The sequence below is a fragment of the Staurois parvus genome, unplaced genomic scaffold, assembly GCF_062004578.1.
Source record: "Staurois parvus isolate SC_StPar_1 unplaced genomic scaffold, SC_StPar_1.0 ptg000631l, whole genome shotgun sequence".
Taxonomy (NCBI): domain Eukaryota; kingdom Metazoa; phylum Chordata; class Amphibia; order Anura; family Ranidae; genus Staurois; species Staurois parvus.
Window position 1 is genome coordinate 731,271 of NW_028318427.1, and position 13,265 is coordinate 744,535.

Below are 13,265 nucleotides of genomic sequence, written 5' to 3' on the forward strand. Positions count from 1 at the left end.
GAAGCATGGTGGTGGTAGTGTCATGGCGTGGGCATGTATGGCTGCCAATGGAACTGCTTCTCTTGTATTTATTGATGATGTGACTGCTGACAAAAGCAGCAGGATGAATTCTGAAGTGTTTCGGGAATATTATCTCCTCATATTCAGCCAAATGCTTCACAACTCATTGGACGCCGCTTCACAGTGCAGATGGACAATGACCCAAAGCATACTGCAAAAGCAACCAAAGAGTTTTTAAGGGAAAAGAAGTGGAATGTTATGCAATGGCCAAGTCAATCACCTGACCTGAATCCGATTGAGCATGCATTTCACTTTCTGAAGACAAAACTGAAGGGAAAATGCCCCAAGAACAAGCAGGAACTGATGACAGTTGCAGTAGAGGCCTGGCAGAGCATCACCAGGGATGAAACCCAGCGTCTGCTGATGTCTATGCGTTCCAGACTTCAGGCTGTCATTGACTGCAAAGGATTTGCAACCAAGTATTATAAAGTGAAAGTTTGATTTATGATTATTATTCTGTCCCATTACTTTTGGTCCCTTAACAAGTGGGAGGCACATATGCAAACTGTTGTAATTCCTACACCGTTCACCTGATTTGGATGTAAATACCCTCAAATTAAAGCTGACAGTCTGCAGTTAAAGCACATCTTGTGTGTTTCATTTCAAACCCATTGTGGTGGTGTATAGAGCCACAAATGTTAGAATTGTGTCGATGTCCCAATATTTATGGACCTGACTGTATAAGATGCCTTAGAAATCATTTTTACCACTGAATGAAGTATTTTGGAAGTTAGGAGATGACAGTATGGAGAAGACAATAGAAATAGAAAAAGGCAAAAAGGAAAGGATAAGAAAGGCCAGAAGATAAGAGATGGTAGCTCTCTCCTATCCCTTCTGCTAATCCTTTCTGAGGGTCATTGTGCAGAAGGGCTTCATATTCTGGCATACTTTGACACTGTCTTAACCTTGTACCATTTGCTATGATTTTTAACTTAAATTTTTTTTTGGAAATGCCTTAGGATACATTTTTCCCATAGTGGACCTATGTTCTCTGTCTTACTTCAATGCTCCATGCTGGCAGACATGAGTAATGGCCACACAGCTCATCACATCTATCCTTATACTATAGACTTATAGTGCTGAGGAAGAGATGGTGTCTGGTCAACCAGTTCAGCCAGATTTCAATCTGTTTGTGGCCGTCCCCGCTCGGCAGAAGTTGATTATTTGAGCGACTTCTGTTAAGGGATCTGCTGGAAAACTTCTGTCAATCAACAGCTGCAGCCACTAACCAGTGTGTTCTGACAGCAGCGGGTCCAGCTCTCGGAATACAATGTCCTAATGTCCTGGCGAGGAGGGATTCTTCTATCGACCTCATTTGTGTGAATTGAAGAATCAGTTTTTTTGGGATGAACAAAAAAAAAAAAAACTACCCTTCTATGGCCAGCTTAAGTCTGATTATGGAGTGACTATTAGACTGCAAAGCCAAGTGTAGACACCCTGCACAACTGCTGTAACAGCCCAGTAAATGTTAGATTATGAAAATTAAGGTGGCTGGTACAGTGTCTGCCTTCCTGAACATTTATTAATCAGATTTTGGTTGCGCTTATGAGGCCCCGTTTTTCTTTCTTGTATTGGGAGCTAGTGTGCCTCCCCCACCTACTACTTTTACTGTCCATTTAATTGTACAAGCAGCTGTGCTTGATGGGTATTGTATGTAAAAATGATGAAACTGGCACAAGTCTAGATCAAGTCTAGTAAAGGTTTATTTGTCACAACCAAGTGGACAAAAAATCTAACACGTTTTGGGGGTTCAGAAATTCCCTTTCACCAGGGCTTTACTTTGATAATGAGAGATAATTGAGGGATGACACTGAACAGGTAAATGCAGAACACGAAGAATACCGTAATATCATCACTGTCGGCTCGCACTGCTATTTCTGTAATCTTCATATTTTGCATTTACCTGTCCAGTATTATCTCAAATCATCTCACATTATAGGCATAAAGCGCTGATGAATGGGGAATTCTGAATTCCCGAAACGCATTGGAGGCATCTTCTGATCCTTTTTTTCTGAGACTTGTGGTTCCTTTCACACATTCTACAATTCTACATACTGCTCCAGGGAGCGCTACGAATACTCCAGTTGATAGACATCCACCTACGAAAGCTGGATTGGTTGCCAGATTATACTTACCTTGAGGTCCAGCGCCTTACCCACCACATCTTGTAGCAAGCAGCCTGGCATTTCTGCCTAGAACAGTTCAAGGAATCTCAACAGCAATCTGTTCTTCAACTGTTTTAAAAGTCTAATGGGTAATGAGTTCATTTTGATATCCTCCAAACTGCTGCCATAGTTACAAGAAAGTGAAACTGACATTTTCTGTGCTTTTATAAAATCTTGTAAATATACCAATTACAATGGGAAGGTAATTTTCTTTTCAATAGATTTTTATTGTTTTTTTTTAGTATTTTAAGTACAGGATACAAACTTGACCGCTATCAAAGACAAAAACAGAATTTCAACTAGAAACAGTAGTCAACAGCAGTTTAAAATGTATGAAATATAGTTAAAGCAGGTAACGGTTTGGATAATATATCCAAATACAGAGGTTGGACACACATTTTGTGTCGAATAGGTAATCAGTGCATAGAAAAGTTGTTTGATGATAGTTCCGCAGCCGACACCATTAAAGTGATCTATAACAAAGAAGAATACAGTATGCTAAAATATTGCAAAATAGGGGATGTGAAAACATCATGTAGTTCAGAAGACGTCCCTGCGGAAGAACCGAAAAACTGAAGTTAAAAAAAGGGGGCGGTTGGGGAGAAGAGAAGAAAGTAAGTAGGATGTGGATGTTCACAACGCTTGAATTCAGTTAGTGAGGTATGATTGGGTTATAGTGAAGTAAAGCTAATCGCTAAGATTTCCAGGTGAGCATATTGAATCCACGGAGTTAAAATTTTAAGGAATCTCTAATGGGAGTCAGAGTATGCTATCCAATTTTTCATTTATTAGAAAGAAGTCAAGGCGGCGATGATCTTCCTTGATGGAAACAAATTGCTGTTTCTAGGCTTTCGCAATGGTTTGTTTGGCCGCCAATAGTACATGGGTGGCTTGTTTAAATTTGGGTTTAGACAGACCCATAGGTTTTAGGCATAAGTTAGTGTAACATGGGTCTCTCAGGAAAGGGTAAGTGAGTAGTGATTTTAGTAATTTGAGGAGTTTTATCCAAAATTGGGAGATCATAGGGCATGTCCACCATATGTGTAGGACATTACCCGGTGCATTACAGCCGCAAAAACAAGTATTGGAGGCAGATGAGTGGAGTAAAGATAGGCGGGATGGGACAAGATACCATCTTGTCACTGTTTTAAAGACCGATTCCATGGTGAGGACATTACTGGAGCATGAGGTCATGGTTGACCATATCTGTGACCAACATGCATGATCTTTAGTGCTTTTGAGGTCCCTTTCCTATCTGGAGACATAAGCATGGCTATTTGGGTTCCACAGGTTAGTTAATTGTGAGTACAGAATTGAGATAAGTTTAGGGGAGAGGAGTCCTGTGGCAAATATGTTCAAACAAGGATAGTTGTGTGGTCGGATCTTTTGTTAGTAAGGATCAAAGTTACCCAATGATTGAGCTGTAGATAGCGGAAAAGTTCCATAGGGCAGGCCTTGTGTTTGTCCCTTATTTTTGCCCAGGTGTAAACTGAGCGGCCCATAAGAAATGAGTGAATACAATGGAAGAGGGAGATTCGAGGGTGGGAATAAGGGATTGCCCACGGGGGGGGGGGGGGGGTTTGATTATTCCTCTAGAATATTTCGTGGAGTCCCATATGCGCAATGAGTGGGCCATGAGAGGGCTAAGAGATGTGGGTCTGGATTTTGGAGGGAGCCATAAAAGTGAAGAGAGGGAGATCGGGTGGCAGAAAAGTGCTTCTAAAGTTACCCAAATAGGGGCTAGTTGTGCTGCGTACAGGGAGGTTAAAGGTGCAATTTGAGCCGCCATATACTACTTAAAGAAATTAGGGACCCCCAGACCACCCTGTTTCCGGTGTGTGAGCATGGTGTATTTAGTGACCCGAGAGCATTGGCCCAGATAAAGCGCAAAACGTGAAAAAAGATTTCAGGGCACAGGAGAGAATAGGGACTGGGAGAGTGCAAAATAGATATAAAGGTTTGGGAAGGATGTTGCCAATATATTTACGTCGCCATTTAATAGCGAAACGGGTCTAAAGTTATTGGGGTCTTGAGGGTCCTTTCTGGGTTTGGGGTTCATGATTATTTGGACTGCCGAGTGGAGGTCTGAGTGTGAGCGTAGATGATTAAAAAGGTTAGTCAAATGAGGGGCAATGGAGTTGGCAAACTTCTTGTAGTAAATTGCTGAGAAACCATCAGGACCAGGGGTTTTCTGGATCTGGAGAGTTTTTATAGCTGTAAGGACCTCTGAAACGGTGACATCAGCTTTTATTTTATCGACCATGAGGGTGGATAGTTTGGGGAGATGGATGTCTCGAAAGAGGTCGTCTGCCGCCTTCGAACAGAGAGGTTTTGGGGCTTGATATAGCTTAGTTAAGACAGCGGCAAAAGTATCCACTATTTTAGAGGGGTTGGTGGTAATGATTTTGTTAGGTAGGCATAATCTAATCGGGGTGGTGTTGCGGGTATCGGCCTTGAGGAGATTGGCCAACATCGGGCCCGGTTTGTTGGTGCAAGAGTAAAATTTATGTCTGGACCATTTGAGTTGTTTTTCAGCCTTATCATACAGAAGGAGGTTAAGTTCTACTCTAGTAGCTTCTATTTGTTTGTGCAGAGAGGTAAAGTGGAATTGATTAAATTGGTTTTCTAGTAGCGATAGGTTGGATGATAAAAAAAAGTCACTCAAGCTTCTCTGTCCCGCTTTCTGCGAGAGGCGATTTGTATAACTTTCCCCCTGAGTGTGACTTTGTGGACTTCCCATAGAATTGTGGGAGTTGAAGCCAACATGGCGTTCTCTTTAAAGTAGTTTGAAATCGATTCTTGGATAGTTCCCAGCGCTTCGCTGAAAGATAGCATAGAATCATTGAGACACCAGGAATAATGTTCTGCAACAAAGCAGGAGAGGTGAGTGATCCGACCACGGTGTAGTCAGGATCTTAACACTAATGACGTTCGGAATTAAAGTTTGGGGGATAAGGAAGTGATATAAACATGTATGGCAGTTATGGGGTGCCGAATAATAACTGAAATCTCGTACGCGGGGGTTGAATTCTCTCCAGGCATCCACTAACACATATTTTGGATAAAAGGTCTACGAATCTTTGTGTTTGCGAATTTGTATCCGTGGAGTGTCAATGGGGATCAGTTGGAGGGGATCGATCTATTTGTCTATTAAGCAATAGGTTGCTGTCGCCCATGACGATCAAAGTGCCTTGCCTATGTGAGGAGATTACCTTCAGTAAGTGGGAGAGGAAGCGGGTTTGATAAGCTTTCGGAGCATAGTAATTGACTATGGTCACGTCGACGTCAGAAATGGACCCCTGTAACATCAAGTATCTGCCTGTCTGGTCAAAGAACAGGTGAAGGGGGTGTTTTTGTGGAAGGCCACACGGACGCCTCTCCGTTTCTCTTCATAATTTGCCTGGAAGACCTAGGGGTAATTTTTATGAAAATATTTATGGAGGGAGGATGCGGAGTATCGGGTTTCCTGTAGCCCTATGATGTGAGCTCGGAGTGAAACATAGTAGGTAAAGGCACAATTACGTTTCTACATTACATTTTTACATTATGGGATTCGATAGTGAAATTGGAAGTAACCATCATGGCAGATAGAGGGTGGGATAGCTGTTGAACCCATAGGTGAACCATGGTATGTCAGGTGTGTAATGGTCAGGCTTTTTCCTCATCCTGGGAAATAGAGAAGAAGAAAGTTAAAAAAAGCAAAGTAAGTTGTAGAAGGCTCAACCGCAGGGGTGTCAAGATAGCGATTGCCTAAGCAATCGTAGGCAGTGGATAAACAAAATGCCATGGTTGGGGGTCGCTGGGACCCCCCCCCCAGGCACACATTGTATAACGTAGTTGGAAAACATTTGAAAAATGAACCATCGTTGAACAGCCTAACCGGAAAAGAAAGGGGGGGGGAGAAAAGTTTGGGGTGGGAAGGTAGGGAGGGAGGAGAGAGGATGGAGGAGGAATAGGAAAGAGTTGAGAGTGAGAAAAGGCAGGGAAAGAAAGTAAGTACGAGTGAGGGCACCATCATACATATACACTTGGTAACATAGCAAACTACCTTTTAGGTAAATTAACAGTAAGGGGTCGCCGATCGCTCAGTCGGGACCAGGGAAAGCTGTGACTAGCAGGTTCAGAGGACCACGATCTAAGGTATCCAGATGGGTGGGGTACTAGGTGAGGAGCACAAAGTATGCCCCACTCCCCACCACCTTCACATTAAAGAGGACATGGCTTTGTAGAGGCTTCACCCGGGTCCCGACCACGGTGGCGAGCCCACAAATTCAGATGGAGTAAAGGAAGGACACAGGATCCTAAAAAACAAATGGGAGAATTAGTATTTGGAGGTATGAAGGTTCCAGTAGAGGCATCCTGGCAGGGGTGCGTCAACTCTGAAGCAGGTGGGCCCGTTAAAAACAAGAGTGAGCTGGGTGAGGATTACAGCGGAATTCAGTCCTCCTCCAGAATGTCTGGCTGGGTAACTTGTTTGGTTTGTCTCTGTGGCGGTCGTTCTCAGTTTCCCAGAGGGGAGTGAGGCAAGGAGATTTGCGGGAAGAGGTCGACAATGTCTGCGAGCCGGTGTAAGTTGGTAGCATTAGTTGTAGCCTGGTAAGGACTTCCTGGACTTCTTCAGGTGTGGAGAAAGCATGGGGTGACCCTGGAAGTAAAAGGTTAATTTAAAAGGGAAAGTTCTAGCAATATTTGATTGGTAGTGTTTGGATGAAAGACTTCAATTCTCTGCGTCTCTGAAGCGTTTGTGGAGTGAGGTCAGAGAATATTTGATATTTGTGGGATTGCTTGCATTACCGCTTCTTTGGTTTTGCAGAAAGTGAATTTAATGATGTCTCGGGGGGGGGGGGGGGTCCTCAGGTCTTTTTGGGCCCAGGGCTCTGTGGATTCTATTGAATTCCAACCGATTGATTGGGATTCCAGGGATAAGTTTCTGTAGCAACGCCATAACTGTGGAATTTAAGTTTTCTATTGATTCTGGGAGGCTTCTGATCCGAAAGTTACCTCACCTACTATGGTTCTCCAAGTCTTCAAGTTTTTATAAAGCAGAAGAGAGGTCCAATTTGATTGTGTCAATATCTTGTTCATGGTTGTCGATTACGAGGATGGCGTCGTCGATTTTGTGTTTGAGATCGTCTATTCGGGACCCTATGTCCCTAATTCTGTGGTAAGGTGTTCCTTGGCTGTGTTCACTGCGTTTTGAAGTAGGAGTTTAAATTTCTCGAAGAGGGCTGAGTCACGGATTGTCGTATCAGTAAGTTCTTCATGCTGGGTGATTTGGACACCGTTGTTAGACGAAATGTCTAATTGGGAGCTGGTTTCTTGGGAAAAAGATGAATATTCGGTTGACGTGAGGCCATTTTTTATTGAGATCCTTTGGTGGGATTAGTAGAAGCTTTAGTAGAACTAGTTGCTGGTTTTGTCAGCTTGGCTGGAGTACCTATGGAGTGCTTTCCCATGATCTCAGTGACAAGGTCTCCCCTTGATGGATAACGTGTAGTAAAGACTTCAGCAGTGCAGTTTCGCCTCCTCGGGATTAATGCGTATCATCCGTGAGGAAAAGGGATCCGGCCGGTGTAGCTATGCAAGCCTCCAGATGTGCCGAGGGGCCAGTGCAAGTGAGGGGCGAGGGTTAGGGGCGGTCCGCCACGAAATAGGAGTGTGGCGAGGGGTTTGGAAGGCGCATGGGGAAAATGCGTCTCACTAGGGGTAATCAGTGTAGGCCAGAGGCCCAGGAGAGGCTGTGGGACCCCCTGGCTTCCTATCACCGCAGAAAATGCCCCGGAGGGTGTTGCCCTTCTTCTCAGAACCCTGGGCCCTGTGTGGCCTAGCAGGCCTCTAAAATCCGGGAAGCCTGGGGCTATATTTGTGGCGCTCACCGGAGGTGAGTCCTCCCACAGGGTGCCAGCCCTCCACAGTGGGCTGCAGCAGGGGCTTGAGTCCAGGAGAGGGGAGCTCTGGAGATGCGCGAGGTGCCCAGGGTCTACTGGATGAATGCGCTGGCAAGGAGGCGAGCACGGGCCATGGGAAAATGGCGGCCGCTGATAGAATGCGGGCCCACAGTGTCTCCTTCAGGAGTCAGGGCGGAAAGCTCTACGGTCTCTGCTTATTGAGCGGACCTATCGGTCCTGTGAGATGCCAGGGGTGAGTGGGGGGGAAAGAATCTGGCGGGCAGGCTCGTCCCCCATCGGTCCAGGAATGGTGGTGTACCTGGGAGGTGAGGAGCCGGGCTAGGGAGCGAACATCTCTCTTGTCTGCTCAACAGCTCCCCCTGGGAAGGTCATTTTCAATAATGTTATTGTGTTTGTAACTCTAAAAAATAACTTCTTTTATTTCCCCCTTTGGTCACTTAAAAATACTAAAGAAAGCGTTTCTTATAGGTGATCAATAAGTGTTAAAAATACCTATTGATCCTGCCAGAAATCCAGTGAGCTCTTAAAGTGATAATAGAGGCATTTTTTTAAAATAACAAACATGTTTTACTTACCTGCTCTCTGCAGTGGTTTGGCACAGAGCAGTCCCTTCTCGGGTCCTCTTAGGTGGTTCTGGCCCCTCTCCCTTGCTGAGTGCCCACATAGCAAGCAGCTTGCTGTGAGGGCACCTAAGCAAGCTCGCTTCCAAGCTGCTGCTCTGCATATCCATTCACACACAGAGCCGTGGCTCCGCCCCGCCCTCTCTCTCCTCATTGGCTCACTGGCTGTGATTGACAGCAGCAGGAGCCAATGGTTCCCACGGCTGTCTTAGCCAATGAGGAGTGAGAGTCCCCGGAGAGCCGAATGTTTTGCCTTTCATTTCTATTTTAAACTGAGTGGGTTGTTTTACAAGGTGGGGGTTTATAAATATTTTCTGTTATTTTGTGTATTCTTAAGTTTTATTTCAAGCAATATTTTTCTCAGCTCTGCCCAGTTCTTTCTGTGAACTACAGAACACTGCCACCATGCAATGAAAACATGGAGAGAAAGAGGTCCTGCCCTATGGTGACTTCTCCTCCATATATAGAGTATGGTGAGTGAATGTTGTCACCCTAGGATAGGAAGTGTGTTACTGGCAGGATCACCAGGTGAAAATAAAGGGAAAAAAAAGAAGTCTAAAAAGGGGAATCAAGGCAGCCATCACACCTAAGGACTTGTAATCTGCAGTATGTTGCATTTTTTCTCTTTGGGTTTACATATGCTTTAATTTACATAATTGTCTTTTTATAATTTATAACATTTTTAAAAAAGTGGATTTTTCATTTCATAATGCTGATTTTTTTTTTTTTTGTGTACAGATCCTCATCATCATGACATGTATATTAATGTCAGTGATTTCCTGGCACCTATAAATTCTGAAAGACCGGAACCGAACACTACAGGTAGGTCAGCTCACTCTCAGGATTGAGAATAAAGAAGTTATTAATTTGGTCACCGGTCCACGCCCTTCTCTGGAGATTGCACTGACAACACACAGTATGAAAGTGACAGTCTATGTCTTTTTTCTTTTCATGGCCGAAGGACATCCAGTCCTTTCCTTCCCAACCTGACTGTCCCTGGGCCACCACTTTTCATTCATTGGATTACAATTGTTTCAATCATGGAGGCTCAGCAATACATGTGGGTGTTACCTAAGGCAGTCTTCCTGCAAATGCATTTTTCTTGGGAGTGCCCACTCCTCCAGTCTCACATCCACAAATTATTATTATTATCATACAGGATTTATATAGCACAGCGCTTTACAATATAAAGGGGGACAGTACAATTATAATACATTTCAGTACAAAAGGAATAGGAGGGCCCTGCTCATGTAGCTTACAATCTAAAGAAAGGGGGAGGTGGTACAAAAGGAGATAGCTGCGGGGGATGATCTGATGGAGGTGGCTCAAGTACAGTTCTTAGGTGGAGGTGGGGTAGGCTTCCCTGCATAAGTGAGTTTTCAAAGAACGCGTAAAGGCAGACAGGGTGGGGGCTGACCGGACATACTGGGGTATGGAGTTCCAGAGGATGGGAGAGGCTTTGGAGAAGTCCTGGAGGCGAGCATGGGAGGAGGTGATGAGGGAGCTAGAGAGCAAGTTGTCTTGGGAAGAGCGAAGTGGGCGATGTGGGCGGTATCTGTGGATAAGGTCGGTGATGTAGCTAGGGGCAGTGTTATGGATGGCTTTGTATGTTCTAATTAGTATTTTGAATTTTATACATTGGATCAGTGGAAGCCAGTGAAGGGATTGGCAGAGAGGGGCAGCAGTCGCTGATCGGTTGGTAAGGTGTATGAGTCTAGCAGCAGCATTCATAATAGACTGAAGGGGGGATAACCTGTGTAACGGTAGACCAGTGAGGAGGAAGTTGCAGTAATCAAGGTGTGATATAACCAAGGCGTGGATAAGTTGTTGATATTTGCATAATTCTTCCTAAGGGCCACTCCACTGCTTGCATCAGTACTGAGGGCTGATGAGGGGGATACAGAGGAAGGGTGCTGTGATGTTTTTCAGAAAGCTATGTACAGCATCCTACAAGCCCTTCTTGCCAGCCATGATTGGTTTACATCGCACAGAGACCCATTGATGACATTACTGGGTCTAACAAAAGGGATATGTAATGAAAATGGAAAAATGTTGTTATCATGTTGATGAGGGGGTAAAAAGGAACACAGGGCAGGTACAATGTGTCTCTTAGATTGTAAGCTCCAAGGAGCAGGGCCCTCCTATCCCTCTTGTATTGAACTGTATTGTTGCTATATTGTCTCCCTTTATATTGTACAGCGCTGAGCAAACTGTTGGCGATATATAAATCCTGTATAATAATAATAATAATACAATGTAAGCAGATTAAACTTCAGCTTCAAATGGCAGGGCTTGTATCATGTATGTATGTATGTGTGTATGTATGATTTGCTGTTCCATGTAAATTTCTACAGAATGTGATGACACTTTATACATGAGCAAGATAGATTCATTCATTTTTATGATTGTACCGTAACATATGAATCCATGAAAGTGTTATGTACACCTTAAATTTGTTTTCAGAGTATTTGGCATCATGTCTAAATCTATTCCATTTTCTATAGCAAATTCATTTTTTGTAAATCTTTTGCAGAGTTTCTTACCTTTACCATCCAGTTAGTAACAGCACTTCCTGTTATAGGCTGACAATGCTAAGCCTCTGAATTTTCAGCAGTGTTGTCAGCCTGCCATGTGCATTTCTTCATTTGGCCATTGGGCTGCCTATACAAGCATAACAACCAACTGAAGGAGTACAGGATGACAACGCTGCTGCTAATTGCAAAGCTGTAGCTTAGCGTTGTCGGCCTGAAACAGGAAGTGCTGTTAATGTCTGGATCGCCAGGTAAGAAAATAAAAGATTTACAAAAGTTCATTCAAGATAACTGTATACATTGAATCATGATGGCAAATATAAACTGTACACATTGAATCATGATGGCAAACATATAAAAATACATTTTAGGTTTACATACACTTGAAATCTTAATTTGAAAATTCCGTTGATTAAGATGTACATGCCTGCAGAGACGGATTTATGTCATGTCTAATATATTCAATTCCATTCTCTAAATTTTTCTCTGGCAGAGTGGAGGGAAAACTTTCTACGTCTCAAAAGGCTGGTTCTCATAGGAGGTCCTAACGATGGTGTCATTACTCCATGGGAATCCAGGTATATGTTTTACTGTAACACTGCAAGACAGGTGACCCATGGGTATGGAGTGCTGGGGCCCTCTGCTGTATGTTTCTGCCATTACAGAAAGCCCAGAAAATTGCTATATCCCTGAATATCATATCCTCTAATTCAATTTTATTCTTGTTTCAGCCACTTTGCATTCTATGATGAAAATGAGAAGGTGGTAGAGATGCAACAACAGCAGGTTTGTATTGTCATACATTTTCTTGGATAAAAAGACTGGATAGTGCTATTTCCGTTATAAGTGGTATCAGATGGGCTGAACAATCATTGTCTTCCTATATCTTCTATGAAGGGATATATTTTGCTTGCCCATAGTTGTACAGCTTAAAGTCTAACTCCTTATTTTCTCAGTTTTCCAGCTGGATAAAATCCTACATGGAGACTGGAAACTCCCTTTAAAGATCCATGTAAAAAACCCAGCAATTTAGTCACTTTGGAAACTGTACTGGACTACCTGGGATTAAGTCCAACAAGGTGCATGTAACCTTGTGGACTCATCTCCTTAGTATACAATTTTATGGAGCACCAGAAGCATTACTATCGCTACACTTCTGGTGCTCCAGCACTGTAACCATTGGTCTCAGCTCCAGCAGCTGCAGAGTCGCATGCAGCCCCTGTGCCTGCCCCTCCGTTCCTCCTGTCCAAGAGTGCTTTGCTTTATGTGAACTCAGTCACAAAATGCAAATACATGAGAATAGAAAGCAGAGGGGAAGGGCAGACAGCAATGCTGTGTGTGAGAAGACCACGTCTCTCCTGTCAAAGCTCCAGGAGTGTAGAGATAGCTGTACTCACAGAGCTCCATAAAACTGTCAGATGTAAATTAAAGAGACAAATCCACCAGGTGGCATGCATCTCGTTGGACTTAGCTCATAGTATGCCATCAAATTGTACAATTTGGCTAAGTTCCCGGAGTTCAGCTTTAAGGCTCCATGCACACTGGGTGGTTTAATAACGCTGTTAACATTAGCTGTGTAAAGTCATGTTAAAAATGTGAGTTTTTCAGCGTTTTTGTATTAGAGTTTTGCTGCGTTTTTTCACGTTTGCGGTTTTTAGCCTTTTATTTGACCCCCAAAATTTTTTTTTTTTGTCAAAAAAAGTCCAAAAACGCTGGTTTGCCACAATTAACCGCGTTTTTCAGTGTTAGAGCATTTTTACAGCGAAAAAACTCCTCTAGAAACCCACTAGTTCTGTTTTTTTTTTTTCCAGCCAAAAAATGCCCCTGCCAAAAAACGTTGGTTACAGTCTACGTATGTGTGCATGGACACATAGGATAACATGCTGGGGAGTTTACTGGCTGTAGAAAAAATTGGCAAAAACCAAAAACAGCCGCTGCAAAAACGTCCAGTGTTCATGAGGACTAAGGGAGAACTAAACC

The 13,265-nt window shown here is 43.5% G+C and overlaps 1 protein-coding gene across 1 annotated transcript in view; it reads left to right on the forward strand.

The window, feature by feature from the left end:
- PPT2 (palmitoyl-protein thioesterase 2) overlaps positions 1–13,265 on the forward strand; it is a 56,321-nt gene that overhangs the window by 32,882 nt on the left and 10,174 nt on the right. Inside the window, exons 6-8 of the mRNA XM_089693399.1 lie at positions 9,493–9,576; positions 11,779–11,863; positions 12,017–12,071. Coding sequence (XP_089549525.1) covers positions 9,493–9,576; positions 11,779–11,863; positions 12,017–12,071 — 224 coding nt within the window. The remainder of the gene's footprint in view (positions 1–9,492; positions 9,577–11,778; positions 11,864–12,016; positions 12,072–13,265) is intronic.